Raw genomic sequence first — 11,083 nt, forward strand, 5'->3', positions numbered from 1 at the left:
TTGTGGCTGACTTTGAATGAGTTGCATAGTTTGACAGCCAATTGCTTGAATTTTCCCCAACAATGAAATGCTTTTAGCGCCCTATATATACCACAGAAATCATTCATTCATAGACATATTTATTATTTGTATACACAAGATATATGTAAAATCGTCCTGCCACACAACAAGATTATAAAGTGTAGCCTTATATATCATTATGTTGTTTATTTTTGTGTACATATTGGTAACAATTGTGCAACCAAGTACTGACTTTGAGAGACTACTCTACTTTGGTCTACCAGTTTACAATGAAACTAATATTATGAAGGTTTTATCAACTTTTTTTTAATAGGCCAATAATGTTATAACAGCGTTGTAAATCATTAATAAACAGATATAAACAAAGCTTTTTTGTATTCGCCGTGAGATGCTGCCATCACGTAAAAAGTCAACAACGGAAACACACGTGAAGATAATCCTTTAGATGCTTACTGACTTCCATTATATAACGATACAAATGAGTGAAACACACAATCTTTAACTGAGATAATAAGACGTTTAACCACCAGTCATCACGTAAGCTGATGACCACTACAGACGATTCTTGGTTTACGATGGAGTTCCTAGGCAACATAACTCAAATTTGTATGTAAATCGGTAAGTATGTGGCTATCACTAACCTACAATAAGGCAATAGTCATAATTACAGCCAACACTATTTATCGTGAAAAACACTTCTAGGCCATAAATATAAATCAGTCAAGCATAAAACAGGAAGCTGTTGGGCCTTCCGAAACCAAGGACCCTGTACTGTTCAAAAGCTTTGGGTCACCTCACCACTGGGCAAACTCTCGTGCTTAAGGGCCTCATTTGACTTTTTTTTTCATAGGAAAAAAAAAAAATAAGGCAATTGTTTTCTTTCAATAATAAAATTATATTTTTCTACTTATTTTTTAATTATTATTATTTATGATTAATTAGTCAGATTTAATCAAAATCATTTAAAGAAAGTTCTACGTGTAAAAGTATTTTATTTTACCCAAAACAAACTATTCTTATTTAAATAAAAACATTCAACCAACTATTCTGAGGTGAATGATTTAAAAAATATATACATTTGAATTAACCAATTTGGCCAATTATGTTTGATCTAAAAGTCCGCCCCTAAGAATCATAACGTTAATCTTTTGTACTGTGCTCTATGTAGTTCATTAACTCTTGATGGACATTTTCTGATTTCCAAGCGTTTCCCTGTTGATTCCCCAGTGTTAGTGGATCTTGATGCTTCGGCCAATCAGGAGGAAGAGGAGGCCGGCCAGCAGAGAGAAGAAGATGCCGATGGGAGCAAACATGAAGGAGAGACCATAGTTGAGGGTCAGCTGGAAATCTGAACACATGGTGGAACGCTGGTAATCCACGTAGACATCCACCACGTCCAACACCTCGATCCACAGCACGTACATCACCACCACACACAGCAGGAAGAAACCTAATAATAATGGGGAGGATTGTGTTATGACTGTGTTTTGGGTTGTGGGGTCATTGTGTTATGATGTTGATGTTATCAGTTGTTATGCAGTTTATATGTCATTTGTTTTAGCCATTGTCAAACTTATGCGGTTACTATGTTGCTTATGATGTTTGATGATATATTAGCCACTCTTAGTTTGTCTAGTTTTACACAGTAACTATGTCCCTTGTGATATTAGCCACTCTTAGTTTATCTAATCGTGTGCAGTTACTATGCCCCTTATGATGATGGTGTATTAGCCAGTCTTACATGTCTAATCTTATGCAGTTACTATGTACCTTATGATATTAGCCGCTCTTAGTTTGTCTAGTCTTATGTGGTTACCATGCCCCTTATGATATTAGCCACTCTTAGTTTGTCTAGTCGTATGCAGTTACTATGTCCCTTATGATATTAGCCACTCTTAGTTTGTTTAGTCTTACAGTATGTCTAGTCTTCATCAGCCACAGTGTGGATGTGTGAGAGAACAAATAATGTATCAATTGTGAAGCATCTCTGAGTGATCCAAAAAAGCGCTATATAAATCTGATCCATTGTTATTATCATTATTATTATTATTATTATTATTATTATTATTATTATTATTATTATTATTATGCCGTTTCCTATATCCCTTATGATGGTGATGTTTTAGCCATTCTTAGTTTGTCTAGTCTTATTCAGTTACTATGTCCCTTATGATGATGATGTTTAAGGATAATTGATTAGCCACTCAAGGTAGAAAACTGCTATATAAATGAATTACAATTACCATAAATCGCTTCAACACTTTAACACTGTATATATGCAAAGAAATCTGAACACATTTTCAAGGCACTGTTCAGTTGAAAGTCTCACCCGATACCAGGAAGAAGCCACCTCCCGTTTTGTACAAGCAGTGGCTGGCGAAGGGAGCCGCGCAGATGATGAAGAAGCCGGCGAGCACCACGGCCGCCACGCCGATGAGCATGAAAATGCTCCAGAAGCCTCTGTAGACTGAGATCAAAAAAACACACTCATTGCACATGGCTGCACGGAAAGATCATGAAATCAAATATACAGGGTAAAGACACCTACTTATGGCGGATTCGTAGGCCGTGGCGTTGTGCGTGTAATGGGACACCGGGAATGGGAAGAGGTAGGAGTGCATGCACACTTTTAAATGAGGCTGATTTGCTGTTGAGGAAAAGCCAAATAAAAAGGACATTAATGGAAAATGCATAAAACCCAGACACAACTCGATCATGGGCGCACACAACGTTGTGGAACGATCACAAATTGGGATCTAATGGAACTCATGTCTTTGTTGAAGACATCATATCCATTCGATGTAAAAGCAACGTGGTAAGCCTCAGAAGATTCATTCACACCTGAGACTGTTTGGTTGCCTGAGGTGCTGCTGTTTTGCTTAGCAACTATTTTCAAGTGGGCTGTGCGTTTCCTCTTTAATGCCTCTCTGTCATCTGAGATCATTGGAAATAATTAGCTGGGGAATTTTGAAAATATTGAAAGTTGGAGGCTAACCATGGGAATTAGAGTTATTCTATCCATTGGTTTTCCATAGCATTTATCCTCATTAGGGTCGTGGGTGAGCTTGCGCTTACCCAAGCTGACTTGGCGAGAAGCGACGTACCTCTTCGAAAAGTCGCTGGCCATTTGAAGGTCACATATAAACAAACAATTGTTTACATTCACACCTATGCCCAATCTAGAGTCTTCAATGAACTAACATGGAAGGAAGCTGGAGTACCCGAAGAAAACACAAGCATGATTCAAGGTTATTGGTAGGTAACAAAAGTTAATGACATAACTAAAATTTAAATTAAAAAATGTAAAAACATTTTTATTTATGAAATAAAATCAAAACGAGAATGTTTAAGAAAAAAAAAGATAACTAATTCAAACTGCATTTAACTTTTATAAAACTTAAAGTAACTAGTATAGCAAAATTGTCCTTTCTTTTTGTGCTTATCAAATTTCATGCATGCTGTTTTGGGGTTTATTTTATATATTTGTTTCTGGATTATTGTAGAAGGGGAAATGTCGAACAGTCATTTGGGAATTGTACTATATTTTATTACTCAATACTTAATTACCTTTTTTATCTTGCACTTCGCAAATAGTTCAAATAATAAACTAACACTAATACTAAAGCTAAAAATGAACAAATCCACTTTAAAAAATAATTAAAATAATGAAATAAAAAATAAACAAAATCAAGACAAAATAAAAACTATAATGAAAAATCCAAAATTATTATCACCCAGGTATGACTCTAAACCTCTTGGCTGTGAGCCAGACAAGCTAACAAGGTTGTTTGAAAAAATAAATAAAGATGACTTGACTTGACTTGAAATTGAAAATTTGAGAGACATTTCTGGAAGCTTTCTGTCAAAATTTTTGCAAAGGCATTTGGGCATATTATTATTTGGACACTTAATCATCATAATCCTTATTTTATTGGCTGATTAATTAACAAAACAGTAGTATGGAACAGTAATAGAATAACTACTTGCGCCGATATTTTTTCCCCCGTAGAAGAAACATTAAATGACAGTAAACGTTGCCTCCATTGAACATATTGCCAATGAGTCCCATTCACCCAGTTTGCAGTTTCACCCAAAGTCCGACTTACTGAACCAAAGCGTCCACAGAAGGTCTTCTTCTTGCACGTTGCCTCCAAATGAGCACCTCCAGAAGAAGCCCTCGTGGTACAAAGTGACCCCACTGGTGGCGTTCTGTAGCGGCATATCAGCACGCTGGAATGATTTAAAAAAAAAATGAAAATAAAATCTAGGAGTTTTGAGGTGTTCTAGAGTGGCCTGCAGGTGTGCCGCTCGTCTTCCTCCATGCTTATCTTTGCTTCTCGCTATATTTGCACTTTGTGAATGGAGTAATGGATGATCTGATTTGATTTTAGATGATTCAGAATTCTTAAAACTGTGTATAAATTGAATTTGTTGTAGTTTTTGGGCTTTTATCTGCAACATTATGGTAAACAATATTTGAGAAATAAAGTGCAATTATTGTGTTATATATTATTTGTTTTGATTTTATGGCATTATACATCATCAGCGGGAGGGGGAAGACATTATTTTTAACTCATTCACTGCCATTGACGGCTATAGACGTCAAAAATTCTTTTTAACGATTTCTATTGGGGTTTTTTTTAATCCACTTTTGCTAAAAAAAGAGTATGAAAACCTAGAAAAAATGATATTGTAAATTTAGAACAGATATAAAATTTGTGAAGAATCGTTAACTAATGAAGTCATGTGATTAATTACAATTAAAAAAATGAATCACATGACGAACCTAATTTTGAAAACAAAAAATTAAAAGTAAGGGCCGTTTTATTGTAATTAATCGCATGACAATTTCATATCTGTTATTAATGTACAATAAAAAAATCTAGGTTTTCATAAATAATGAAATGAAATGAAAATTTGTTAAACTAATAGAAATAGTTCACATGAATTTTTGACGTGTATAGTCGTCAGTGGCAGTGAATGAGTTAATTACATCACCCAAACCCAGCAATTATTAGGATTTTGTATTCTTGTTAAATAAAGTTATATCTGTATTGAATCTGAAGGATTTTCAGTTTTGAATGATTCTGTCAGAGATCATCAGACAATTTGTTTAAGTTATTAGGTAAACATTTTGACTTCAACCAAATGCATCTAATAAGCGACGAATAACTAAAAAGTAAGCATTATCTCTTTTTTTTAAGGCAGAATTTGTGACAGGCTGGCTTTCGTTATATTGTGCAGCCCCCCCCCCCCCCCACTCACAAACTAGTAACAGCTGTGGCTATGAGTGTATTTACAGTATATCCCCCTCTTTATATATCCCATCGCTATCGTCGCAAGCAAAAGCAAGACGCTCCCGTTGCTCTCTCTAAAGCGAGATGTGTTCTAGTTGGTGATATTGAATCTGACATCATTCCACCGCCGGGACCGCCGGTATTTGTTTTTTCTATGGCGCTGAAAGCTTTGCATTGCTGCGCACACACTCAACTGTGAGTGTGATTACATGGAGGAGTCCCATGGCGATGCCTCTCTGCCATGCATTTCATCTCCTGATTGGAGCTTTCAGACGAGGAGAAACCACCTGGAATGTGATTAACAAGCATAGGTACGCAGCAGAGCCTCCAGAGTTGTGGAGTGACGCCGATGACTTCCAAGTTGTTTTGATTCTTTTTTTTTTTTAAGGATAGAATGTAAATATAGAAATAATTGGTTCCATTTTTTCTTGCATTTTGTATATGTGCTACTTCTTCTGGTGTACGTGACTGGGCCACCAGAGGGCAGTATAATATAACATAGTGATACACATGGAGACACTATTCTTCGCAGAAGATAAAGAATATATGCTTGTGAGTATTTTTGATCATTATCTGACTAGATATATTCCACCATTGTGTTCAAATATCTGCTGCGTAGCCCCTTCTGACACACTTTTTTTTTTCTGCTGGGCAAAATGCATTTATTTTTTGCTGATTTTGACTCTTTTTCCACATAAGAACAACATGGATTTTTTTTTTTGGGGGGGGGGTTATCTCATGTTTTTAATTGTTATAGTGGACGCCAAGATAGTATGGTTGTAAAGTGTTGTAAACTTATAAGCTTATATGCAACATTTTTAATAGGAGTGTGCAAAAAAATCGATTCTCATTTAGTACGATTCAGAATAGATTTTATTTAAATTATTTTATACTGTCTTGCCCTTTGTCTGTGTGTACCTTTATTAGGAGCATTGTTCATGTTGTACCCAGTTTGGCCACTGAGGGGCAGTGTGGTTCCACGCGGTTTAATACACTGTTAAGTGGTAGCCACATTAGAGAGTAGAAGGAAAAAGTCACAATCAAGTTATTCCAATAAAAGTTGTTGTTTTTTCAATGTGGAGACGTTCTTTTGAGTGATAAAAGTGCCGCGAGTTGCGCGCTAATTAGCATTAGCGAGTCAGACTGGAGTACATCATTACAATTCCTTGCACATCTATAGATTGAAGCAAAAATCATTGTCAATTAAATCATTTTGAATAAAAAATCATTCCTAATCAAAAATCGATTCTGAATCGAATCGCAGGCCCAAAAATCGGAATCGAATCGAATCGTGAGACATTCAAAGATTCCCACCCCTAATTTTTAGCCTTAACGTCATGCAAATCACTTTACAATTGTGATCTTGAACTAGAGGTGTTGGCGTCATCCAAATTATGTTTTATTGGTTTAGATATTCGAATATTTCATGTCCACTGGGACCATCTACGGGTCTAAAAGGGTTCAAAGGTTACAACACCAGTGCTATTCATTAGCCTGTCAATGCTATTTCCCATTATGCGTTAGCATTCAGCTAGCAGACTTTAAAGCGATGTTATGTGGTTGTTTTAAATACACACTGCGGCAATTCTGGGGAATTCAAATTCTGTACATTTGTGAGGTTTACATGGCTGGCAAGATTTTTTTTTACATTTCAATTAAAAATCATTTCACATTTAGCCATTGAACTTGGTAAACAGCACAGTAATAAATCTGGTGTTCATTTTCTACCTACCGCCTCAGCAGTGCGGTCATCATCAGAAGGTGGACGGCAGCGCTCCGAGGCCAGCAGCCAGTAATCGGTTCCGAATGAGAGCAGGATAAAGACCACCGCCAGGGCCCCGAACATGCCCGCAAAGAACAACGCCACTCTGAGCTTCATGGCCGTCAAGAAGGGGAAATAATGCGTCAGGGGTTCTGGAAGCACGCTCGGTCTACAGCAGCAGTGAACGCATGTGACAATGTTGAGACGCTGGGGCACTTCCGCACATCCACACCGGCGTGTCGAACCGTTCTATGTTTGACTGTTGACTGTTTTGCGCACATGACTCTTCCCTGGACACCCCTGCCCACCCATCACACGGCCTCTGTGCTATTTTTGAGGTCTGAGTGAAGGCGGCTGCTGCCCAAACACTCCAACTGCTGCGGGAGTGTGTAGGGAATGGGACCAGCAGCAACTGGACACCCAGAGTGGCGCGGGAATGTTAGGGTGAGACCGTAGGACACGACATTCTGCCCCAGTAGCATAGCACTCGTGATATATAATATTATCAGTGGTTGGCAATAAGTGGCCGAAAGGCTAGAAGAAGCACTGAACTCATTCTATTATTTATTCTATTAAATTCAGAAAATTACATTAATTTATCACCAACAGTATAATTAATCTCTTCATTTTCCATAGCATTCTCTTGGCTGCACTTCTTCCAGTACATGTATGGAGATGATTTTTTTTTTTTTTTTTTGTCCAATCCGATTTCAGCTTCTATGTGTTGCCGTGGCAATCTCATCAGCTCAGGGTCTTCGAAATCAGTAGTGCTTGCCGATGTATTTTAAACTACTGTATATTAGTTTCAGATTTCAGATTTACCTTTGATGACATCAACATTTTTCTCAAGAGAGAGCGTGAGGGCTAATCGGGACAGAAGATTTGAGCCATTCCTTTCATTAATTATTATGGGAATGTTAACTCATTCACTGCCATTGACGACTATAGACGACAAAAATTCATGTCAACTATTTCTATTAGTTTAACATTTTTTTCAAATCATTTCATTTTTTTATGAAAACCTATAAAAAAAAAATTTGTACATTTATAACATATAAAAATTTGTGATTAATCGTGAGTCAACTATTGAAGTCATGCGATTAATTACGATTAAAAATTTTAACCGTCTGACGGCCCTTATTTTTAATTTAAATGTTTTTTTTAATTAGGGGCGTCAGGCAATTAAAATGTTAAATTGTAATTAATCACATGACTAACGATTAATCACAAATTTTATATCTGTTCTGAATTTACAATCAATGTTTTTCTAGGTTTTCATACTCTTGTTCGCAAAAGTGAAAAAAAATGTTAAACTAATAGAAATAATTTAAATGTTTTTTTTTATGTCTATAGTTGTCAATGGCAGTGAATGAGGTAATATGAACGTGCAGTAACTTTCCAATGAAAGAACCAATGGGTGTTAGTTTACTTTTAATCTCCAGCTGCTACAGCCAACGAGAGTGACGCCATGCACGCTGCCATGGCGAAATTATAATTTCAGCATCCCAGCGCCCTCAAGCCAGTCGAGCAGAGACTTTGATCCTTCTCCCTCTCATTTATGAACATATTCACATATTTAGACTGTGCAAACACCAATTACAGCACAGCTTCTGAAAATAGGTGAGCCGTGATTGGGTGTTGTCTGAGCCCTGAGAAACTGTGATGTCATTTTCAGCAAGCAGCAAAATGGCTGCCCCCTGAGATGGATAAAAAATGGTTGATTTTGCTGCTTTTCATATTCCAAAAATGCAATATGCTGTGTTTACGCTAGAAATGGTGCACAGTGCATATTAGGGGTGGGAATCTTTGAATGTCTCACGATACGATTCAATTCCGATTTTTGGGTCTGTGATTCGATTCAGAATTGATTTTCGGTTAAGAGAGATTTTTTGATTCAAAGTGATTTAATTGACAATGATTTTTGCTTCAATTTAAAGATGTGCAAAGAATCGTATTGATCTACTCCAGTCCGACTCGATACTGCTAATTAGCGCGCTACTCGCGGCACTTTTATTGCTCAAAAGACAGCTCCACGCTGCAAAAAAACAACTTTTATTGGAATAACTTGATCGTGACTTTTTCCTTCTACTCTCTAATGTGGCTACAACTTAACAGTGTATCACACCGTGTGGAACCACACTGCCCCTAAGTGGCCAAATCGAGCACAACATGAACAGCGCTCCCAATAAAAGCACACACAAACAAAGGCAAGACAGTATAAAATAATTGAAATAAAATCGATTTTGGGGACATTTAAAATAAATGAGAATCGCGATTCTTATGAGAATCGATTTTTTGGCACAATTTTTGGGGCACAATTTCTGGGTTGACTTCTTCTTTAAGATAAAATAAAGTACAAATGATCACCTTACCAGACATATAATAGAGTGGGAACTGGTGTCATGCTAGACATTAGCCATTGTTCTTGCAGATACATGCTGTATTTTTTATGCCTGTCACTATCTATTATGCTTTCAGGGACAAACTATTTATAATGCTGAACAGCTAGACCCTTTTATTATGTCACACTAAGTTCCATTTCCTGTTGTATGGTTATAATTATACTTTTCTTCTTTGCTTCACTGGTACTTTTTTCTTTTTTTTCTTCTTTTTTTTTTATGTATGATGATGATGTCCATGTAATGGACAGCTTTCGAGGCATATCCAGAAAAATGTGGTTTGAATATGCAACGGTTTGACTTTTGGGGACATTCCAGTGCCAACCAATGGATCCAGAGTATATTACAGTGTATTTACATATTTAGCCATCTGTCAATACCTGCTCAGGGTTAAATTCATGTGACAGTGTGAACCAACTGGCCTGCTGGCTCAGTAGCGTGTACAGGAAATATTTAGCAGTTAACCTATATGTAGATGCTTGGCTAATTTACACTCTGATGTGACCTAACCACACCTAACACTTGCTGTTGCAGTTATGTATGACAGAAAGTTAAAAAGCTGATAACCGGTTAACAGTCTTCCAATTAATTTATTTTAGCCACGCAATGTAATCAGAAGTTTCAAGGTTGTATGGTAATACATCTATTTCTACATTTTTCTGTACTGTTGATATCCTCATGAGGGTCAGGAGACACCATGAACTGGATGCCAGCCAATTGCAGGGTAAAGTACTTAAACTACTTGTACTCACATTCAAACCTAAGGGCAATTTTAATCTTCAAGTAACTGGAATTTGAATGTGGAAAGATGCCAGAGCACCTGAGGAAAACCAACACAAGCACAGGAGCAACATGCCGATGGCGATGGTACTATATCAAAATGTGAAAAGTAATTGTGATCATTCTTTAATGTCAATATGGTAAACTTGGTCACCTTGCATTAGGTAAGGTAAGGCAGCTTTATTTATATAGCATATTTCAAACACAAGATAACTCAATGTGCTTCACATAATTAAAAATACATTTAAAAGCATTAACTAACAGAATTTAAGACATTTGAAAGTAAATCAAGAACAAAAACAAAACGATGAGTAATTAAATTACTATAATAACGTACAGCAAGGATATAATTAATCATACCTATAAGGTAATTTGATAAAGAGGATTGCTTTTTTGCAAAGTACAGTAACAGTACTATTGTTGTTTTATTGCTTATTTTGTCCAGCAGGTGGTGCTGCATTCTTAGAAACTGTATACACATGACATCTGATGAGGCAAAACAAGACAACAGATTTGTATTGCAAATGAAATAATGACGTCTAAATAGAAAAAGAAATGCATTTTTCTTTCATAATTCAGCATTGTTTCAAGATAGGTAATTCAAGGGTGTATTCAGACCAGAAAAAAGTCCTTTAGTCCGCTTGTTTGGTCCGGACCAAAAGCGGACTTCATTATTTTTTCGTTTGGTGCGGTTCATATACACGCTGTGCTTTTTGCAAGTAGACTATATTGCGTAATCACGTCGACCACGTGACAATCTGTGCTCCTATTGGACAAAAATGACGAGGGCTGGACGCATAACCAAACCCGGAAATAGAGGAAAA

At 36.7% G+C, this 11,083-nt stretch overlaps 1 protein-coding gene across 1 annotated transcript; it reads right to left on the reverse strand.

Moving 5' to 3' along the window:
• Positions 1 to 108: 108 nt before the first annotated feature.
• tmem182a (transmembrane protein 182a) lies at positions 109 to 7,197 on the reverse strand. The gene is made up of 5 exons (XM_077580217.1): positions 7,051 to 7,197; positions 4,128 to 4,251; positions 2,570 to 2,668; positions 2,351 to 2,488; positions 109 to 1,471 (listed from the first exon to the last, which is right to left on the reverse strand). The coding sequence occupies exons 1-5, from the start codon at positions 7,195 to 7,197 to the stop codon at positions 1,251 to 1,253; spliced, it is 729 nt and encodes a 242-aa protein (XP_077436343.1). The 3' UTR covers positions 109 to 1,250.
• Between the last annotated feature and the right edge of the window lie 3,886 nt (positions 7,198 to 11,083).

This window comes from Vanacampus margaritifer, chromosome 11, assembly GCF_051991255.1.
Source record: "Vanacampus margaritifer isolate UIUO_Vmar chromosome 11, RoL_Vmar_1.0, whole genome shotgun sequence".
NCBI classification, from domain to species: Eukaryota; Metazoa; Chordata; class Actinopteri; order Syngnathiformes; family Syngnathidae; genus Vanacampus; species Vanacampus margaritifer.